At 38.2% G+C, this 23791-nt stretch overlaps 1 protein-coding gene across 4 annotated transcripts in view; it reads right to left on the bottom strand.

Moving 5' to 3' along the window:
• The window catches only part of PhKgamma (phosphorylase kinase gamma), a 50438-nt gene extending 26948 nt beyond the window's left edge, over positions 1 to 23490 (bottom strand). The window contains exons 1-6 of one of the 4 annotated variants that reach the window (XM_045767249.2): positions 23191 to 23490; positions 21025 to 21177; positions 20746 to 20874; positions 17665 to 17785; positions 16964 to 17127; positions 3643 to 3733 (exon numbers count right to left, since the gene is read on the bottom strand). In XM_045767249.2, coding sequence (XP_045623205.1) covers positions 3643 to 3733; positions 16964 to 17127; positions 17665 to 17785; positions 20746 to 20874; positions 21025 to 21148 — 629 coding nt within the window. In that variant the 5' untranslated portion in view covers positions 21149 to 21177; positions 23191 to 23490. Of the gene's footprint in view, positions 1 to 3642; positions 3734 to 11827; positions 11919 to 16963; positions 17128 to 17664; positions 17786 to 20745; positions 20875 to 21024; positions 21178 to 23190 lie in introns of all 4 variants that reach the window. The other 3 variants (XM_045767248.2, XM_045767250.2, XM_069317879.1) reach the window with 3 other exon arrangements.
• Between the last annotated feature and the right edge of the window lie 301 nt (positions 23491 to 23791).

Raw genomic sequence — 23791 nt, 5'->3', positions numbered from 1 at the left:
TTCAACACAAAACAGAGCCCAAACTTATTGCTTCCCTATGTGCTGCTGCTTCCACCAAGCAGTGGATATATATACAAAAGAAAAAGGAAAAAATAGGATTAATCAGTAGTCCTTCCTACTTGGCTTCAGATCATTCTAATGGTTCATATCTTGAGTATATTAATATATACAATAACACTTTATTTACTTTATCACAAATTTTGATGCCTTGTTACCTCATTCCCTATCCCTGTGATGGGAGAGAGGGAAGAGGACAGATTTATCTAGAATCTTTTCAATACATTTTAAACACCTTCAAGGGTCAAAGGCATTTGAAGGAATACTGTACTAGCCTGAGTGTCTCCAAAGTGATCCACATGCCACTAAACAGGAGATATTGTGGTAAGAATAGGAACTGCCTCTGTAGGAATTCTTAACCCAAAGAGTAAAATATAGGAAAGGCAGACTGGAACAAGAGAATAGAATTAGGAAAATTAGAAAAGTCAAGTCATAGAATGTGCAATGCAGCAGTGATGAATATGCAGCAGATATTAAAGTATCACTGCAGTGAGAGTGCCAGAGAAATTAACCATTTATGGACAATGAGAATAATTTGAATTGCTATACAGAAAATAGAGTACTTGTATGTCCTTCACTCTACTTTTTTTTGGTGCAACTTTCTTCACAGAAATTTGAATCTACAGAGCCTCTACCATCTTTAAATCCAATTTTCTCACTTATCCTACCCTGTCAATCTTATCACCTAAGTTATAAGCATTACATATACAGTACATTATCTTTTATGTCAAGCAAGCAATACTCATGTTTATACAAGAGTGTTCTCTCCATACATTTTGTATTTCCAGTATTCAACACAGGAGCACGCACATTGTGGCTCCACTCTAAATCTGTGTCACTGTCATCTTCCATCCATTCCTCCAGCTCTCCCTCTTGACAAACTTATGTATGTAAGATTTTTAAGCCAAAAATGTATATTAATACTTCCGCATTCCGAGGAAAGGAGTGGCAATTCTCCTTTTTAGCCGATATACCAATTTTGGTTGCTTGTTCAGCAAGAAATACAGTAGTCTATATTAATTTTCTTTTAGAGAAGGGATTTATAGGTATTTATTTCAGAACATTTTGATATCAAAATGTTTTGAAATAAACGAGTTTCAAGAACAATACAGTAAACAGTAGTAAACAAGAATGAATATCAATGCCAGGTGTACGAGATGCTGCCTTGAAAATTCTTTATATATAAACATTTCTAAGTTATGCAGCTATTTATATATGAATACTTTTTTTTATATAAATATGCACAAATGATTGAACAGTATCACTGTTCCCGAGCCTATTGTGTGTATCTGTGGATGTTTCCACTACCAGTCATGGGATGTGTGTAGGGTCTTAGGAGTAGTCATGTTTGTTCTCGACTTGTAATAGAGAATCCCGGGTTCAAATCCCAGGCGGGACAGAAATAGTTGGATTCATTTCCAATCACCTAATGCCCCTGTTCACTTAGCAACAAACAAGTACTCAGGACTTAGTCAGCTTGTTGTGGGGATGCATCCCGGGAATGGTCAGTAATTCGATCCTGGGGAAGGACCTTGATATAAGCCTAACATGTACAGTATATATACACTGGTTGTCTGTCCCCCAACACAATGAATTATTATTTTGAATTATAATGAATTAAGGTTTTCAATGCAGAAAGGACAAAATTACTAGAATAATATTAACTACCAGCAAATAAATTTTGAAGTGAAGTACAATTTGCGTGAGAAGCCATCGACTGGTGATGCATAATGTAAAAATGTTTATACTAGTTTTCTCTTTGTGAAGCCATTTCCATGTTTATAACACTGATTTTGGTATAAAAAAATTTTTTTTTAGAAATGAATGGCTTCGAATATACTGTAATAAAAACAATGACTAACCAAGATGGGTGTGTGAATCACTCTGCCTCAATGACTCAGAAATAATGGCTGGACAAAACTTTGCTGAAAAGTCAGGATGGGACTATGCAGTACTGAGTCATCAGACTGGGAAGCTCAGAGTAGCAGATGAAGTAGTACAGTGTCATCGGAACACGAAAGTGTGAAGACATTTCTGAGAGGCCATTCAGAAAAGGATACTGTATAGATAAACACCTAAATAAACAAATAAATAAAAATCAAAGCAAACCCATTAAGTAAACCTTACAACCAGTACCCAATCACTGCTGGGTGAACAGAGATGTACAGTTAAGGATTGGCACCTAGTCAATCCTCCCCAGCCAGGATATGAACCTAGGCCAAATCGCTCGTGAAGTGTTGGGCGAGTGTTACCACTTCATCATGGAGACTGCTATATGGTTGAAATTATTTATCTTGTATGATATTGTTGGGCTCAACAGGAAATGATCTAAATGGTTACTATCCAATTAAATTCATAAAAACTTCTCCAATATTACCATGAAGACCACTTTTAGTAACTGTCTCAGACTCCAACTGCAATAAAACCATAATTACTAAGTGGGTTCAATGTTGAGTGAATACAATGTTCGTGGAAAAGTCTCCAATCTCTCTGGATAATTTAAGCCTTAATTAAATGAGGAATTTGATTACCAAGTTCTTGATGACAAAACCCAATCATAAGTATTACTGTATTCCATTTTAAAGGTATGTAGAGAATCTTCCCCAATCATATTTGTTACTCATCATTATGAAATGTAGAATTCAAAATTAACACTTGGACTGGAGTTATGTACAGTATATAGTTAGCAAGGTATTAATTTGTTCTTTTAAAAGTGATAGATTATTAAAAGATGGTCTGGCGAATTCAGTCATGCTAACCGATTTTGACACCACCGATAACATAGGGCAGACTGCATCAATGGATGGTATTACACTTAACATATTACCCATGAACTACAGCATATTGTATATATAATAATACAGGTTTACAGACTGACAAAATTTAATTTTTTTGGTTACACTTTTACAAGAAATCTATTAGCTTTATAGTTGTAATAAAGAGAATGGGATTCTTTTTAGCATCTCATTTGAGCTTGAGAGCCATCTACTAATGGTATTGATAACCACAGCCTAGGTGCTTTAAGCTGGCAGCCACATGCTAGCCACATAATATTACACATCCGCAGTCCAAGTATTAAATGTTGTGATTCACCAAAATGCAATTCTCATCTATTTTCAGGAATTCATTTTGCTAGAAGTTGACAAAATAAACAAAAGTTTGCATAAGAGAGACAAGTACTAGAAGACAAATATACTGTACAACAATACCTGAAGAGATGCATTGTAAAACAAAATAATTGAATACAGTGTATTGTGTACAAGGCAAAATAAATAATACTGATCTCCATTTACTTTAAATAAAATTAATAATATCAAATAGTCTCAATATTCAACTTATTCCAAATGTATTGATAAGCTAATTAAATTGAATTTCAAATGTAAATTAAATAAATATTGGCACTTGAGTAATGATCATTGCTGCAGTTTGTGGAGAATTAAAATAATTACCAAGAATAATAACGAAAAGAGGACTGCGAACAGCAAGTTTAGCCGAATATTTTTAATGAATGCAAATGCAAGAGAATCCTTTGAGCGTCCTGTGTATTAATCTATTAAATGTGACAAGAATTGAGTTTAGACTCACAAGTCAACAGCATGAGTATATCCTGGGGACCCTTCATACATGGCAAACTGCAGAACCTCTGGTGCTAGATATCCTGGTGTACCACAAACGTCTGCACCAACATAATAAAAAAATGAAATTTCAAAGAATGTGAAAACAAAAAAGGAAGACACTGAAAGTACAAGTTTTTAAACTTGGCAGCTTGCAAAGTGACTATATACATAAATAATGACAACTCAATACAGGTACAATACAAGTTTTCCATTAGCTTTGCACTAAATGCCAAAAATCAAGCACTGACTGTAATGAAATACTTTTTTCCTATTAGCCTTCAGTGGCTCCCCCAAGCATATCTCTGGGTAGTACTCCAAAGCCTTAGACCCACACACCCATGAGATAACTGCATTGATAATCTGATAAGTCAAACCAGTATGCACTATTTTATACAAGATCTTGCAATAACTTTTGGGATTTGTGCTTTGGCCATTTTGTACCACCTCTCAACCTTCGGTCAGCTGGTGTTCACGTTCCAGAGCCTATTGGGTGGGTCCTATCATAGCTACCTTCACCACATCACTTTTAATGCATTCCATTTATTAATTACTCTGGCACTGGCAAAATTCTAATGTATTGTGGCATCTTTGGGTCTTTAATTTTCACCTGTGATCCTCTCTTGTCACCCATTCCAAGTAATCTGGCCATATCTGCCCTATCAATTTCCCTGGTTTAATTCCTTTGCAAGTTTGTGAAGGCCCATTAAGCACATGAGAGTGTGTGTAGGCAGGGCAGTTCAGGAATAGTGTTTAGTGTTGGGCTCTGATCCTGGTCCTCCTACATCTGTGTTGTAAGTTTCAAGGTCTTTGGGGTAACAGAGGACAGGCTTTGGTTGGTATTTAACATATCTTGTAGTAAAGTCCTCAGAGCAGAAGGCTTATATCTCCAAATAGGGTATATGCAGAATCTCCCCACCCATTCTAGGAAAGATTCCTCCTCTGTCCCCACTCAAGAGCATTTATATGTGCCTGTGTTTGATTTAGATTTGTCCTTTACACAGGTTTCTGCAACAACAATTAGCTTAGGCATAAGCTAGATGAGACTTGGCATTACTCCTGCAGCAAAGCAGGGACCATGAATTTGTAATGGATTTGGGTACTTTCAAATTTGAATCTTCAGCCGATTCCTGGTTATGGTATAGGGGTCAGGCAACCTTCTGGCCAGCATACAATTCCATATTTCTGCTGGGGAAATTAAATTTCTATTACTGCTCTCAGGTGTATAAGTAGGAAGGGTTTTTTTCCCAGTATTCAGCATATTCTTGTTGGGAACCTTTTTTTGATGCTGTTCTCTCCTGCCTTACCCCATGATGTTGGACCATGGCAGTTCCATGTCCAGACCTTGCCAGTTTCTACTGGCTTTGGCCTCGGTTGTTAATGAAGTTGAAGGAGATATTCTGTAACTTTTCTGCTCACAAGTTATTTACAGCACAGATGCAGTCTGCATGAAGTTCTTGGCTGTTAAGTCATCATCAGCCTTGGTGTCAACTTCTCCGGCTACTGAGGCTTTGCTCAAGTTGGTTGCATAGTTTGTGAGTTATAGTTTGACTTCATTGCCTCATCATGCCTATAGGAAGACTGTGTTCAATCATTTCCCCACTTACACTTAATGGCACCACATTGCAATTATACATCACTTATTTCTTAAATAAATGTTTATGTAATTTTGTTGTTCTATCTGTAGTGAAATTTATAAATCATTTCAGCTCATTAAAAAAACCAGCGTTGAATGTAATGAAACGCCATTTTCTGGGTGAGCCCCGGAAGTTCCCTGGAGCTATTGGGCAAATATGCGATACATTAGACCAGGGAATTAGTCAATGGCGTTTAGCCTACCGGGGACCATGAGCCAGAACCTGGCCCATTCAGAGAGACACAGGGAGCAATAGCCCCTGGAAAACCCCCACGGGTGGGGTTTTCCTTATCTGCCATCAACCGGGGTTAGGCACAAAGAAAGGTAGGCATAACAAAACAGACCCCACATGGTAAGAAAAGTACAACCAAAAACTGAACAGAGAAGCAGGGACCATGAAAGGAAACAAGCAAACGTCACACCTCGCCACCGTGCCGCTCGTCAGTGCAGCCCTCCCCTTTCCAGGAGAGGGAGGGGAGGGGGGCCTCAGATTCCCTGCACCGGCTACCCAGCAACTCCAGTTTGGAGGCTAAGCATCAAAACAATGCAAAAACCACTGACCAGAGGGAGAGAGGGAAGTAGGGAGGGAGGGAGGGTGCCAGGGAGCTGCTGGGGCTCACCCAGAAAAATGGCATTTCATTACATTCAATGCTCGTTTTCTGTGGGGGAACCCTTCCGGCTCCCTGCAGCTACATAACCAATAAATAAGGAAAAGAGGGACTCACCCGGGATGCAGCCGCCACACACTCCTCAACTCGAAGGCGAGACAGGAATGTTGAGCAAATAACGGGTGCCCAGGACCCTGTTCGACCTCCAAAAATCCCCACGCCCGAATATCAACCCAAGACATGTTGCCGAAGACTGCAGCCAAAGCAGCAAACTTCCAAACGCCATGGGCACAAGGACAGACTGCAGGCTAGGTAGACTTTATAACCCTGCGGACGACCTAGGAGATCCGAGCCCTGGAACAAGGAACGAGGGAAAACCGGATCAACCCAAAGCGCATTTCTGGCCACAAAAGCCGAGGTGCGCAAGTAACGGTGAAGAGCCGCAACCGGACAACATGTGATGCACCCCCAGCCTGACCAACCAAGCAACAATGACCCAAGGACCTCTCTGGAAAGCAGCCGTCTTGTCTTTCACAGAAAAGAAGGAGAAGGCTGCAACTGAATAAAGTGCCGTGCCGTGGAGAAGAGAGCCCCGATAGGGGCTCGATGGACCGGGCCAGGGCCCATAGTTTGACTGTTACAGGAAGCCCGGGCAAGATGTTGCTAACCGGTTAGACCCAAAGCCAACAAGGGGGGATATCAAAACATTGAAACCCCCTGCGACGTGTACAATCACAGGGGGCCTAGCAGAGGGCCACCAAATTATTGTAAGTGGTCCTATAATCACACCAGGCAGACCCCCCCACCATGCAACCAAAACAAAACAGAAAGAAAAAGAAAAACCCTGCAAAAGTACAAAGTCTTCAGAGGAAACAGGAAATGACCTCTGCATAGGTAAGCTGGCTGCGCAACACCCTGACGCTCCAACCAGCAATAATACCACTCCCCTAACCAAGGCCAAACAAGAGCCACGAAACCCCAGCTGGCCCCAAGGGCGCGGTAAATGCCGAGAAGCAAAAACCCCTACGGAAATGCCGTCCCAAAAGCACCAGGGAAGAGAACCCTGACACCAAAGGGTGGTACTCACAGGGCACTTATTAAAGGCTGCTGTAAGTGCATGCAGCCCTGGTACACTTAAGAGCACCTGGCCACCACACCACGAACAGCAGAGGACACCTCTAAAGCAAAACACTGCCAGGAAACCGAGGCCAGAGTTGACAACTGGCCTGGATAGCATTAGCCAATGAACGTGAGTTGCTGGGTAGCCAACACAGGGGGTCCGGGCCTCCCCCCCCCCCTGCCCTTCCTAGGGAGGAAAGGGCTACGCAGACGAGCGGCGCGGCTACAAGGAGTGACATTTGATTGTGTGCTTGTTTCCTTGGGATTTGAGGGAGTTCTGCCACTCTGTTCGGTTTTTGGTTGCAATTTTCTTACCAAGTAGGGTCTGCTTTGTTATGCATACCTTTCTTCATGCCTATCTTCTTGAGGTTACCTTGAGATGATTTCAGGGCTTAAATGTCCCTGCGGCCCTGTCCTCAATCAGGCCTTCTTTTTGTTACACACCCCCAGTAAGCAGCCCGTAACATCTGTCTAACTTCCAGGTACCTATTTACTGCTAAGCAACAGGAGCATCAGGGTGAAAGAAACTCTGCCCATTTGTTTCCCGCCTCCAACAGGGATCGAACCCGGAACCTCAGGATTACGAATCCGAAGCGCTGTTCACTCAGTTGTCAGGCCCCAGGCCCAGGTCAGGCCTATCCCTGGTGGATGGCAGATTAAGAAAAACCCCAACCACAGGGGGGCTTTTCAAGGGGTCATTGCTCCCTGCACCTCTCTTGAGAGGCCCAGATTCTGGCTCGTGGTCCCTAGTAGACTGAACTCCATCGACTAATGCCCTGGTCTAATGTATCGCATATTAGCACGATAGATCCAAGGAGCCGGAGGGGCTCCTCACAGAAAAATATATTTTTATGACCATAAGCAAGTGTAATGTAGAAATATTAATAAGCTTTTGTAAACAAGGGGTACTTTGCACACTCAACATTGTTTCTTTGATTTGTTTTGTGCCTATACTAGAAAATATTAACTTATGTGTATTTACATACTAAAAGTAGTGTTCTAATTCTATAAATAGGCTCACAAACAGCAATTATAATTTTTTTTACATATAGCTGTGCAAGGAGACAAATGGGCAGTTCATTTCATATAAGAAAGTTACATAATCTTCCTGGCTTGGTGCCTTCTTTTGATAATTACTTGCTTCTAACAAGAAAATGGCCACCCTCTCCAGAATGTGAAAATGTTAAGAGAATATTCTCTAAGTTTACAGAGTAACTTAGCAAAGGTTTTGGAAAACTTCCTGAGACAGAACATCTCAAGTAAAGAGTTGTAAATATGTAAATGCACAGCACAGATCTAATATGAAGAGAATCCCACAGGGTAATGTACCAAACAAAACTTGCTTCCTTTCAGAGATAAATGACACTACTACTATCACATTTCCAAGAAGTGTGCATAATAGGCTGTAAATAGAGTTTTTGGTAAGAGTCATTAAGGAAAGAATGGTAATACAGTAAACAATACAGGAGGGTACAAGTAATGATGCTCAATGACTGGAGGATCATGGCTTCAAGTTTTATATAAGCAAATCATGTACCAATATCATTCATGTACCGTTACCATGTACCATTCAGCAAAAACCATAAAATAGAGGATACAACACAAAAAGACAAAATTTCGGGGTTTCTTTTTAACACAATGACTTGGAAAGATACTATAGCCAATATCTGATATTAACCATTATAATTATAAAAGCTCTTAACCTTTTTAAAGTATTACAGAATTGCTTAAAAAAAAAAAAAAAAAAGGTGCAGACAGGACAATGCTCTTAAGATCACAATTCTTTTATAGTATCAAAACTGGATCACTGTTGCCACATGAACTCTGCTGTAGCTAAAACCGATAAAAAAGAAATCCAATTCACCATATGGGTCTCGGGATTAGTTTTGGTGCCATTAAATCACCACTAACCAAGAGTCTGTAAGCAAAAGCTGGCATCCCATCATTATATATGACAGGAGGAATACACACCAATATTACTGCCTCATTAACAATGTGAACACTTATACAAGCAACTGTACATATGGAGTGGGAGCCAAATCCTACTTGTCCTTCACTCATTTAGTCTCCGATATGCACCCCTTTCACCGCAGTGTAGTGATTCCTTGGAACATGCCTCCAATCAAATTCTACAGAGCAATCACACACACATCCAGTAACTGCAGATCTCTGATATTCTATCAGAAATCTATTCAATGAATGTGCACATCAAGACAAAAGTGTGAGGCATATATACAGCGATGGCTGTAAATACTTGAGTGAGGGAATGATTCACTGCCATCTGTCACTGGATTTATCAGTCTTCACAGCAGACTGTGAAGACTGTGAATATGCTATTTTCATTGCCACTTAGAGGTATCTTTAGTAGCAACTGGGAAAGCTATATAATATTCAAAGACTCTCAAAAGTGTTCATAAATCAATAAAGCAGCTTAACACACTATGACATAATCATGGAAATCCAGCAGCAATTATATAGACTATCAAGCACAAATCCTAATAATTTTGCTGGTTACCAAGTCTCAGTGGAGTTACACGAATATGAAAGAGCTGACAGAGAAGCTGAACAAGAAATTACCAATGACAATTCATCTCGGGAACTATGCAGGCTACAGTGCAGTTATTACCCATTTAATATTATAAAAAAACTGGTAGGAGACAAAATTAGAAACAAGTTAAGAGAAGTTATTTGAGCTAAACAATGTTCTCTAGATTCATAGCAAAATTTTGTATACACATAACTGTGGTGAATTTTAATACAGTAGCAGTTCAATAAGCAAATGCTCATTTTTTTTTCCACCTAGTGTCTATTCTATTAAGCCCACAGATGCCAACCTACATCTTACCAAGTTGTAGGTTGGCAAAAATTTTGTTTTTATGCACTTACAGAGAGAAAGATAACTATTTACTGAACCAATTATCTACATTGTGAAGATAACTAGAAGTTAAGTGCTACAGTGTATTGTAGCACCTATGCAAACTACTAAGAAACAGCACTGTATTTTATAAAAAAACAAAAATAATAATGGCTTGACTGTTCCTAACTTTCATAAATATGCTGCATCAAACTATATACATTATAATATCACTGACACAATACTGAATATTTACAGAACTTAGCACAAATTCTTAAAATTATATATATTTTTTTGCATGTGGTGAAGGAGCAAGTTCAACATCAAACAACAGTGTCCCCAAGTGTTCATCATCGTTACACTAAGTCATACACTACTTGATACACTAAGATACACATACACAAAATTTTAAAAATATACACAAAATTTGTACACAGTTTAGAAAATCTACCTTATAATATAAACAAAAACATACATGTACATCATGGATGGATCCCAAAGATTTAAAACATACAACACACCAAAGTTACAATAGTATTCCTCAGTACATTTAAATTTGGACAATATGAATATAAATACAGTAAGCCTACCTGTTTTCAAGCCCAGGTGGGTATGTCATGCAAATTTATAGAGGCAGTACATCATCAGAAGAGAGAATATATGAACACAGTTCAGTACGTAGTTTGAAAAGTAAACTTTAAAGTGAGAACATATTTATTATTTACAAACTGTAACCATGCCTCATATCATGCACTGGTAAAAAGCAAATCCTGATCAGGAACATTACATGCCACATTAATAATTCATCAACTCAAAAACACAAATAGAAACATTTCATGCAGCAGCACACATCATGAACACCTTTCGTCACATCTTGCCATACCTTACTCGCAGCACAGCATCATCAGACAATTTCGTAGAATTGACATCCCTTCACCAAAATCAATCTTTCAACAATTACACGCTCAGATTAACTTTCCAATATCAAAGATCACTCTGTCACCACTAATCTAATTTGGTCTGTTTATTCAATATTGATTAGTAGCCTTGTTCAGGTATGAATGTGTGATGTCATTGAAGATTAATATGAAAAGACCAAGCAAAGAGGTTAAACACTGCACTCCCAGAAGAGAGAATGGTGCATCTTGGGTACAAATCACACACAGCTTGTTACTCAGCCATCACAACACCTTCCTATTATTTCTTTTATCTACAGTATATAATTCCAAGTAACATCACCTTTAAAATAAAAAGTCGAGGCATTGTTTAGTGTATTAATTTTATGACAACTTGAACCAGAGGTTGGAACCTTAAGATTATTCAGCACATTATTGTTTAGTATAATCAGTACCTATCAATGAAAATTTCAAAACAAAACAAAAATCCCAGAATTTAGAATCAAAACATCACACAAGAAAACAAATGGTTCACAATATATACTGCAATGATAAAGAATACTGTACTGCAATTGACATCTTGGTAATTTATAATTCTCTGAGCAATATATAATATTCTCAACTGGTTGCAGCATATTATCTTTTTAGATATTTTACTGAGACAATTGAGAGTTTTTAATTGCAATGGACTACCATCCATCAGATTAGTGATGACAGAGTACTATATACTGTACACCAATCACATTTAATGAACTATTGTAACAATTATAAAAAATAAAAAATACTTGACAGCAATAATACTCAAATATGTATATTACTACTACAAATTTCCTTACATATCTTTCACTCTTTCTTAAATTTGATATAAACTTCTAATTTTGGATAAATCAAAACTTGACAGATACAGATCTGCTAAATAATTTCTTGTAACATCTAATCAAGATGTTACAAGATCTTGTAACAAAGATAAAAATATTTCCTCAAAATGTTAAAAAGAATTCCTCTCGTGATGACATTTACTGCTTTAGATTTCCTATACTCACAAGTCAACTTGGTGAGCATATCCCGGAGCGCCCTCCATCATATTGCATCGTAGCAACTCTGGTGCTAGGTAGCCCGGCGTTCCACACAACTCTGCATACCACAACTAAATCTTACATTTGCCATTCAGTAAATAATTTAATATAAAAGATTTTTTTTAAGGGGGAAGGGAGGAAATTGTCAGGGAAAAGTGCCAAACCATTACTACTACAGTACTGTATATAGTAATGGTTTGTGCTACTACTATACCAAGTGCTACTACTATATAGTAGCACTTGGAAGGGGTTAGGATAAGGATTTGGGATTGGACGGGAGAAAGGAACGGTGCCTAACCACTTAGACAGTCGGGGATTGAAAACTGACGTACATGAAGCGAGACCGTCACTCTACTGTAAAGCCAAAGTGGGTGAGGATGGAGGAATTTTTGTGTCTACACATTTCCTAATGGTTTAAAAACTTTAACATCTAAAAGATATATACTGTAATACTGTATAACTTAAATTTCAGAACAATTAGATTCATAGGTTTAATTTTTAGTGCTAATTGCCAATTTGTAAAAGCCTTCACTGTTCTCTACAGGCCAGTATTGTTCATATTTTAATCATTTATCAATATGCAGGATTCTTTATTATTTTTCAAGTTCAGATTCACTATTTTTCCCTATCTAGTCAGGTCTTTTATAACAATTTCCACCACTATTCATCCAGAGTCTTGCAAATTGCAGTCAAGCATTTAGAATCTGAAAATTCATAACCCAAAAATACCCTAAATAAAAATATAAAATTAACTAAATTTACAAAACATATACAAAACTAAAGGCATTAGTTGCTGCCTTCGCCACCACCTAGGAATGGTGTGACGATATGGCATTGCTTCTTATTGGCTTTTTGCTCAGTGATGCAGCATCTTTGGACCCAGAGCATTTGATTTGAAATGTCAATGTTTACTTGCTGTAATAATGGATTTTCTTTATACTGTACCACAAAAAGTTAACATCTTAAGGAAAATGTAGGAGGAACATTCCAGCCAAAGTATGGTGTTGGTTTGACCACCATACTTTGATCTTTATGACTAAGAAATCCTGTGGATAGTTCTTGTAATTTTTGGCTAAAGTGAGTGCAACAAGGTTATCATAAGAGTTTAACTAAGGAGAACAAGGTTTAACTGCAAGGTTTAACAAACAAGGTTTGGTATAGAACAGGAACACGGTTCCTGTCCTGTTATTGCAAGAATAAATGCTGCATATTCCAGTTTAGGTTTTACAAAAGTTGTGATTTTTTTTCCATTGTGAAGTTGTGAATCCATTTCATTCATGGATTGTGAACATCCATGCATTTAAAAGTGAGTCTAAAGTTGGAAAGTGTAGTCTATGCTCCTTACACCATGTCCTTTATGTGGTCCTCTGGTGACAGTCTACTATCCAGATCCACCCCATAGATCTCTTTCTTTGTCAGAGTTCTTTAATGCTTTTCCACTTAGTTTGAAGGTCGTGTGTGGCCTATTTTCTCCAATTCCACATTCCATAACATGGCATTTATTCATATTGAATTCTATTTGCCAATTGTTGCTCCATACACTTATTTTGGCAAGGTCATCATCATGAAGAACATGCCAATCATGTAGGTCTCTTATCTTCCCTCGTAGCTTAGCATCATCAGCAAGCATAATAATAATTAACAATAATAATTCACTGTGTCGGAGACAGGCAACCAGTTTATACAGACAGCTGATGTTAGGCTTATATTGAGGCCCTCCTGCAGGGTTTATTACTGACCCTCCCCAGGATGCAACCCCACAACAAGCTAACTACTGGGTACCTATTTACTGCTAGGTGGATAGGGGCATTAGGTAATAAGAAATGCGCCCAACCATTTCTGTCCGGGATTCGAACCCAGAATTCTCGATTGCGAGTTGAAAACAAACCCGGCTGTATTTCCAGGACATGTATAGATATAGATATACTATAGATATAGTGCATTTGCTTAATACAGTATAGTATTTTCAGAGGTAAATATTCCTGAATTTTTGGGAAAACAATGAGATCATTCATGCCATAATCATTAGTACTGCTCAATCTATATATCCCCCCCCCAATTATAAACATATTCCTTCTATTTTTATTTGTATTCATTTATGTATTTATGATGAAACAAATGGGAATGACTTGCTTATATAGTATTTGTGAAGGTAACGTTGAGCGGGTGTGGAGAAGAAAGTGGGAGATCAGCAGAGATGATATACAGTACTGTAGTATGAACGCGAAAAATCAACAGGTAGAGCAGTAGAGATGGACAACCTGAGAAGTGTGTGCATAAACCCACTTTAAACAAAGAATATGATATAGTCATTGAGTGTCTAGCTGATGAACTGGATACTTCTGACTTTCAATTTGTACACAAAACTGGCTACTCAATAACATTGTAGTTTCACGGTAGCAGAAACTATTCAGTACTACAACTCACAGTTGTAGTACTGTGATTACTACATGTGATGTGATGTATGGGCTACTCTGTTTATTGAGGTTTCCAAAGCATTTGACAAAGTTGAACACACCAAACATTTTAGAGAATTTTTTAACAGAAAAGTATGCCCTGTCATTGTTAGATATTTATACATTCATATCAGGTGTACAAATTAAATGTGAAATGAAGTAAGGTCCTCTCTGAAAATTTCTCACTAAAAAATAGGGCCAATCATGGAGATGTTTTAGTCCCATATTATATGCTACATTGATCCATTTTTAAGAAAGTTAAGAGCCATTCAAGCTGGCTGTTGCATAGGCAGTACTAAGGCAATTAGTAATGTTATGCTGATGATCGAGTTCTACTTGCACGAACTAAACATGCCATGGAAAACTTAATATGTGAAAGATATTGTGCAGAATACAACTCAACATTCAATCCTGGCAAAGGTAGGTACTGTAGTCCCCTTTAACTCATGGGATTCATTTTATATTGATTCCAAACTAAAACTACTAGGCAGAGATATTCTGATAAGGTCTTTTGAAAAGAATCTGGGACATTATTTCTTCAAAATGCCACTTGTCCATTTTTCTGATGCTATAGTATTAGAGGCCTGCAAGTCAGACAAATGTCATTATGAGCGAATTTAGTTATCTTGATACCTGGTCAAAAGTAAAGTTATTTAACAGTCAATGTCTAAGCTTGTATGGACGTGAACTATGGGACCTTCAAAATGCTGACCGTGGTAAGCATAACTGTTAATGGAGGAAATGTTCAAGATGAATCTCAGGAGTCCATCCTCTCACACTGCAATCTCATGTAAGGCCTGATGTTCCTACCCACCCATGAAGAAATCATTCCAAAATGAATGATATCCTTTTACCTGAAGATAATCACCCATCCAGCAAACTCAAAACAATTCTTTTTTTCAGGCACTCATTTGTCACTGGCCACTCCTACTTTTCTAGAAATACCAAATTAATTGTTAGGAAATACAACTAAAGAATGACTTTATATTAGTTCTTTAAATTGTCTTCTTATCATTCCTATATATATCACATTTCAAACTGGAAACTAAATGTAACTAATTTAATGCCAAAAATATAAGTTTGATTTAGACTGCTGTACACCTCTTTACTTCAGCTACATTCTAAACATTATATCCTCAGTAACGTTTCATTGCAGTACTATAATATAAACACAACCTAAAATTTTACAACATAATAGAATTAAGAAAGCAACAACACTCAGATTGAGAAATAAACTTTATGGGACTTTTAATATTTCTGTGTAATAGTTATGTAAAATATTCATCAAAATGTGGTCCTAAACAAAACATATCACAGACTGGAAGTTCCTCTTGTCCAGATACTATATAACACATCATTTACACATACTTGTTCAAAGCTATTTTCAACATTTAAACAATGAATTTCTTTATCAATTTTCTTTTCCTTTTACTATTACTGTATTTGTCTCTATATTTTCACTACATCTGCAAACCTCATCACCACTCTCACAATAATGCCTCTTAAAGCAATACAATACGTATTTCATATCAAGAGGTTTTCTCCATCATACATATCCCTCATCTACTGGAGGAATACTGAAAAAACCAGCGTTAAATATAATGAAACGCCATTTTCTGGGTGAGTCCCGGAGGCTCCCTGGAGCTATCCAGGCTGATATAATTACTGTATCCCTAACTTTGGCACCAGTCGATGTGGGTGAAGTTCTAGGCCTAACGGTTGACCATGAGTCAGAACCTGGCCCCCCTCAGAGAGGCACGAGGAGCAATAGCCTATAGTAATGCATGTGTGATTTTGGAGCATTCTATATCTGCCATCGACCGGGACAGGCACCCAGAAAGGCAAGTGCCCCAAAACAAACCCCTATTCTGGTTAAAAATGACGAAAATAGACAAACTTCATTACTCTTGGGGTAAAAGTTAAATATACATAATAACTTTCTTCGGAAGAGTTAAATATAAAGCAAAGAAATTGCTAGCCAAAGTAATCAGAAGAACCTAGTACACTGTACAGTACAGTTGAAAAGCAAAGCAATTGTTCTTGATACTGTAAGAGCTCGGTAATCCAAACTTCTGTAACTCGACCAATACATTTTCATTCGAGTTCTTGACTTTTTAACCAGAAAAAGAATTTGAGTTAAAATTTGTTTTGAGCATAAAAACACACACATCACTTGGGTTAAAACGATGTGTATCGTTTTATAAAGCACATCGTTAAAACGATGTGTATTATGAAATACACATCGTTTTTGAGTAAACGGCAGGAGTTTGCCTGTGGAAATATGAATTATGTTCATTGTGGTACAAAAAACAATTTGATCATGTTTGGAAATGCCTGGTAAGAAATTCGGCCAAGTCAAATGTTTGGTTAATTTAAATGGGGTTGGGCCCCACATGATTCAGATTACCGAGCGAAGACAGTTTTAACTTAATTTTCAGTGCTTGTCTAAATTAAGATACAAATCATAAACGGCACCAGGACTAAAGGACTCTTTATCCTTTTAAACAAACATATTATAAGGAAAATTTCATACAAAACTACCTTGATCACCATGATAGCACCTCTGTACATGCAGGTCTAAAGTCTCAAGAATAATGTGGGGGATAAACCTACAAAGCACTGCAGATAAACTGTTAATGCAACATACCTGTTAATGTTTCTCCTGGTTGCAGTACTTTTGCAAAGCCAAAATCAGTGAGCTTGATATTGTAGTTGTCATCTAAAAGAATATTCTCAGGCTTAAGGTCTCGATGCACAATGCCCTTCCCGTGAACATGAGCGAGTGCTTCAAACAGTTGTCGCATGATTAGCCTGAGGAGTAAGAATTAAAAAATTGTACATTGCCAATACATAACTATCATGAAAAGAATTATTTCAGTGTTAAGAACCATTGACTTGTATGTAACACCAACTTACATAATATTTAAAGTACTTTACTGTACAAGTAACTCTTGATCATAAAATACTGATACCTGAAATTTATAAGTTTTAATGCCAGAGTACTGTATTAGATCCAGAAAATAGCATTTTTGTACATATTTCTGTTTATTAAAAAATGCATTATAATACTGTACTGTAATTGTTGTTAAAAAAATTAACCCAGTGAAGTTCACTGGGTAATGAGAATCCAGTATGAATGTGTTTTCAAGTGACTTTCCACTGCATTATACATTATTCATACTTGTGTACACATTTGGGGAAAGGACATCCAGGTCAATGGCCACATTCAGGTACCTATGTGATCCAAGTCCTAGCCAGGCTCGAGGCAAGGTTAGGTTACATTAGGTAGTTACGAAAACTAAGTGTTTGAATGTGTAAATGAGAAAGAATAATTTTGCAGATACCTACTTGGTTTTCTTCTCAGAGAGAGTAACCACTGTTGTAAGGTGATCAAACAGCTCGCCATGCTCACAAAGTTCAAACACTAAAAATATGAATGTTGATGATTCGAATACGTCATGAAGTTCAACTGAAAAAAGAAGATAATACAACATCAATTTCATATATTGTACCAATCTTCATAGTTTATATATACACCTAACAAAGTGCTGGCAACTCATACAGTACAGTGTTGTGAAAGCCAAGATATTAACTTGTAAAATTCCTGTTTGAAAAGCGGAGGTGCTGATTAAGTATCACATGCAGTCAGCTCACAACTGGAAATTCCTGGGTCTCATTACTGCACAGGACAGATACGTTTGGACACATTTCCTTACACCTGCTGCCGGCTTCCCACAATTACTTCAACAATCATTTAAGTGCCCACTCTTGGAATTTAAGGTCTTCCTGCAACACACTACAGCACTTCACAGGTTCTACTTATTTGTTTTGTGTAATAAGCAAATACTGACACACATGAACTAAATATCTTGGGTTGGTTACTTACATAGACTAGGAACAGCATCAGTCCTAGGACAGAGCCTTGTGTGATGCCATTTTCCATTTTTTCCAGAAGACTTTTTTTGTCTTCGTGAGCAAACAAGATGCCCAACAAAGGGGAGGCAAATCCACAAACCAGCAGGTCTCTAGAAATGCCTTCTGAGGAGGCCCCAGAGTAAAAATGCAGAACACTCAAGGTGTTTGTAGTCCACAGGACTTAAAAAGTAGTGCCCATGCTTAAAAAGGCATGGGCACTACTGTGGGCCTCCTTACAGGCTCCCCAAGGCCTGACATCAGGAAAAGAGAAGGGCCCAGGGGCACAGCCAAGAATTCCACCACATACTCAAATAATGAGAGGCACCAACAACAATGAAGATGCTGAACTCCATTCACGCTGACTGATGCCAAAGTCTAATGATATTCATATCAGCCTGGATAGCTCCGGGGAGCTGAAGGGGCTCCCCCCAGAAAAGAGGTGATATAATCACCACTTACAAAATACTAACAGGAATCGACTAAATTGACAAAGAGGAATTCCTGAAACCAGAAACGCCATGAACACGAGGACACAGATTCAAGCTAAGGAAACAAAGGTGCCGAGAAAACATTAGAAAGTTTTCTTTTGCAAAAAGAGTGGTAGACGGTTGGAACAAGCTAAGTGAGAAGGTGGTGGAGGCCAAAACCGTCGGTAGTTTCAAAGCGTTAAACAACAAAGAGTACTGGGAAGACGGGACACTACCAGTGTAGCTCTCGTCCTGTAACTACACTTAGGTAATTAGACTTGCCAATTACACACAATGTACCAACAGAAACAAACTCCCACCCACCCCAACCACAGAGTCCAATAGGAGCCAAAGCCCATACACTACTCATGAAGAAGCCCCTCGAGAGGTAACCGCAGGTGGCAGACTCCTGAACCCTCTCACAGGAAGATGACCTTGACTGAGGACAGGGGCAACACCAGTGACAACAAGAGAAGCCAACTCTGACCACATGCAGCCGAGACAAGTAACAAAACACACAAATGAAACAGTAAAAATCAGTAAAAGACCAAGCACACAACAGAATTCAAGGAATGAACAACACTTAGCTGAAAAGGTAAGGGTTTGCACAGTTAGGAGACAACAAGAGGACAGCAGACAAGCACAGCAAGTGCATAAATGACTGTTGTTGCTGTCCAGGTTCCTCAGGTTGCCTGGGCTGTCATCTGGCAGCAAGGAAGTGGAGCCAACTAGAAGATGCACCTGAACAATATGAGTACATTGTTCAGATCAGGTTGCAAACGTTATCCAAGCAGTTGCTTATTTCGGTACACTCTACCTGTCTGGTGGATTTTTCCTTTAGTAAGGTTATCTTGCTTTCACATTTTGTTATGCCTCTACTGAGGTGGCCAGATTCTGTTCCTAGTCTATGGTAAACATTCAAGATCATTCATTGTTCATTAGAGCCTGGTGTGGTACATGGATCTGGAGGATTCCGGGTGGGTAGCTCTAGGAGATACAGAAGAACTTTCCCAGAAAATCAAAATCATTCACGTGAGCACATGTGAAAAATCTGGCTATCTAAGGTTAGCACATAATTAAACCAATAAGACTACATATCTGTAGTGTTGGTAAACAAAACCAGCATCAAGACTTTGATCTAGATACAAAATCCCAAAAGCCCCCCACCAAGGCAGTGGCCCAACTCAAAAGGAGTCAGACTATGCTGAGGGTATTAAAATTCACAATGACTTCGAACCATTCCGTGAAATGAAAACCAAGGCATGAAACTCTGAATACAAAACCTAAGCTTCTAAGAAAAACCTGTCAGCTTCACTGAAACAGCCTCTGCAGAACTTAAGAGCTTTGCATGATTGATACAAGGCACAAAATATGAAATGCTACCTCCTCCGACCTGAATGTACTAGCTATTGCTTACATCTTGTGATGGTCAGTGTTGGGAAGTTGCTAATTCTGCATCTTCAGTGTGGTACTGTAATTTGTGGTCTTAGTGGTTTCAATGATCATTTGGTGGTTTGATATGTTCTTTGGTATCACCAAAGTTTCATGTTCTTTAGTAGATTGAGGAATGTTATCTAGTGTACAACACCTCTGTACAACAGGACAAGGCAATTTAAAAAGTTAGATGTCTCAGTTGAACAAAGTGGCCCAGAGCTTGGTGTGTTAGCATTACTTTAGGTGGACCCATGGCCCTGACTCACAACAGTAATCAAGGGAAGCCTTGCTCAGAAAATCCAACGTAAAACTTTCTAGGATATTGTTTGCAATCAAGATTTATAGGTTTATCCAGTAGCATAATAATTGTTGAGAGTTTCAAGTTAAAACATGTAAATCTCCAGATATCTTGCATCACATTTTTTTTTTTTTTTAAAGAAATGTACCACATAATTAAGTAAAAACTAAAAGGTACCCATTTAGAAAGATCAAATAAATAGTAACACACATACAAATGTACTGAATTCTCCAAGCATCAGAGATTACCAGGTGCTAAAAATATTACCTCTAGCTCTCTTAATACAGTACAGCATATTATTTAACATGTACTTACTTATATATGGATGCCCTGCTACCATGCGCAATACATCTATTTCCCGAATAGTGGCTTCATACACACCCTCATCAGAGGAGTCGCTCAGATCAATAATTTTGGCAGCAAACTGTTGGCCAGTTTCCTTTTCTGCAAAGAAAGTTATTGTTATAATAAATAAAATATTTTTTAGAGAAGAATGATCATCTGCATATGGCAACCAATTACATTCTAGTCTATTATGGATGTGCCTTGTTAACTATAATGCTATGATAATGCTTAATAAAGAATTATACATACCAATGCAGCGACGAACAACAGAACAACCTCCTCGCCCAAGAATTTCCTTTGGCTCATATTTAGCATAAAATCCTTTAGCTGCATCACGATCTGGCAGCACATCTCCATCATCGTCAACTGCCATTTTGTAGTGTTTCTGAGACTTATACAGTACTACAGAGAAATGAGAACAAACACTTATTAAAATAAATTGTGCTCCTGTCTGATATAAATATAAAGCTCCTCAAAAAAATATAAAGTAGGGCTTAATATGATTACAGATAAATGATTAAGTAGTACAGTACTGTACTACTTAACCATTTTGCTGCTTAAGTTGGCTATGGTCACATCACAAAAAACTGGCATTCCCTACCATAACCAACTTCAGTCTAGGTGCCAAGAAAATTGTTTATTTATTTTCCCAATAAAACAACAGTTATGGTACTTCCCAAGAAATTGTACATAAATATTAATCTTCATTTAAAAATTGCCCATTGTGTGTGTATTTTTGTTGTTGTCCTTCATTAAAAATTAATTCTTAAATCAGTATTAACTGAATGAACTCTGAAGAGTGAAACCTGGGATTTGCCTCTGCACATAAGCAATGAAATCTACATAGTTTACTATGACAATGCCATGCCAGTATACTATGACAGTTTACTATGACATTTGTAGCATCTTGAACAGCAGCTTCCACAGTATATAACTACTCCTCAGTTCAAACAACTATTTCCTGCTCAGCTGGCAGCCAATTTGGAAGCACCATTAATCTGGCTACAGCTTTGGCTGACTATATAAAGCAGCCAAACACACAGCTAATCCTTACTGGCTACTCAAGCCCTTGCCAACTCTAGGGGTGGCTCAATCTTCATCAATCAATCAACAGCTAAGCAAGTCAGAGGTCAATCCAACTAGAAATCACTTCTTTCACCAGATTCATCGCAGCTGCTCAACATTCTCCATTCGACAAGAGACTGCCACAAGCCTGACCATATGGCTCACTGCACCATGACTGTCTCATAAATTACTCCATCACTGTAACTTGACAAGTTTATATACAGGTACGGTATATCATTGATTATTACTGTGTGCTTCAGTGCCCATCTCTCTCTTGGTACCCTGAAGGAGTTGGCCCTAACTTAAGGAGTTTAGACCTTCTTTGCATGCAGAAATAAATGCATGCCTTATTATCCTGGAATTTCATATAAACTGCAACAGTTTAGCAAGAGAGTTAGTGTTTCTAACAGTACGTGCATAACAGATAATTTGCAACTTAAAGATCTAGTGGCTCTCCTTTCATTTGTCTGATGTTTAAACAGTCTGATGGTGTCAGGATATGCACCGCGACTGGCAGTACAATAGTATGTAACCTATGTTTACATAATGGGCAAGACGGATCTATATCTGTGTATATACCACACCATGAGAACAGACGTAAATGCTGTACCTAAATTAAGAGTAGAGGCCACGATACACACATACTGTACTTATGTTGCTCATGGAATATTCCATTTCCTGAAAGTTCACATTCTCCCACAACTTCAGTTTTATTTATTGCATGTAATTACACTGCATATTTATTGAAAAATATATATATTTCAGTAAATTTTAAAGTATAGTTCCTGGTATTAATAGTGTTTTAATTTCAAATACATTAACTGTATTTGACGATTCATTCACTGTACACTCAGTTACACTCTACCTGCGAGCAGCACAAACACCAACAGGAGATAATTTCTGCAATCCCAACTAAAGAGTAAAATGTTAAAATCTTGCTGAAAAAACAAATTAAATTATTCCACACATGAACTACTACCAATAGCACTGTCCTACTCCTGCAGTACTCATAACAATGTACTAAACTGCTACCACTCCAGCCAAATACTTAAGCTTACACATGACACGTGTCTGTCCTGGTGTGAAGTGCAGGTATGTAGGTCAGCCTTGTCCTTGTTCCTCACACATTCCTCACTCCATAACTAGTCCACCCACCTCATGCTCCCAGATCACTTTTGACAGTTAATTTGTTACAATTTAGTTTTAATTATTTAGAGTGCAAATACAGTGTGTTGAAACCTCGTTGATACTATTGCATATCTCGTGCAGTCTTGCATACCTGGCTCTGATAACCAGCCCAGCCCTGCACACCAAATATCACATGCTATCTACATATTATACGGTCTCTACCTTGTTTAATTTCTCAGTATGTATCTCTGGGAGCGCGTTGGAGGAGATGTGCTGTCCTGAAGGAGGCGTGTGTGCCCCTGCAGGAGGCGTGTGTCCTGAAGGTGGCGCGTGTCCCAGAGGAGGCAGGAGCTGGAGGGATCACCTTCAAGCAGCTGACCTACTCACCCTCGTCCTTCACTCTTTCCCACAATGTCTCATTCCTCACAATACTTCCTCCCTCGCCTCCACCTCCACTCTTACCCTATCCAGCCACCATATCTTAACTAGGGACAGTCTGGGGATCCTTTGTGTAAATGCATAGATTATATTGTTGTGTGAGCTTCAGCTTTATCGTCAAATCGAATATCTGTATTTGTACCGAAGCAAGTCCACAAGTTTTCGTTCAGAATTACCGAGTTGTTTAGTTCTTCTTATCGGTGTAACAAATCAGAGTGTGACTATATTAGTCATTATATTAAGTAGTATTAAGTTTTAGTCTTTAATGTTTTTCCTGCCCGAAACGCTTTGCGTAATAGTGGCTTTAGGCATTGTATGTACTAGCTCTATCTATAAATCTATCAATTTTTGTAAAATCTCTTGTATGTATGTACCTTACCTAAAT

Source organism: Procambarus clarkii, chromosome 89, assembly GCF_040958095.1.
Source record: "Procambarus clarkii isolate CNS0578487 chromosome 89, FALCON_Pclarkii_2.0, whole genome shotgun sequence".
In the NCBI taxonomy this organism is placed as follows: domain Eukaryota; kingdom Metazoa; phylum Arthropoda; class Malacostraca; order Decapoda; family Cambaridae; genus Procambarus; species Procambarus clarkii.
Note: the sequence above shows the minus strand (reverse complement) of the source record. Positions and strands in the feature narration are given on the sequence as shown.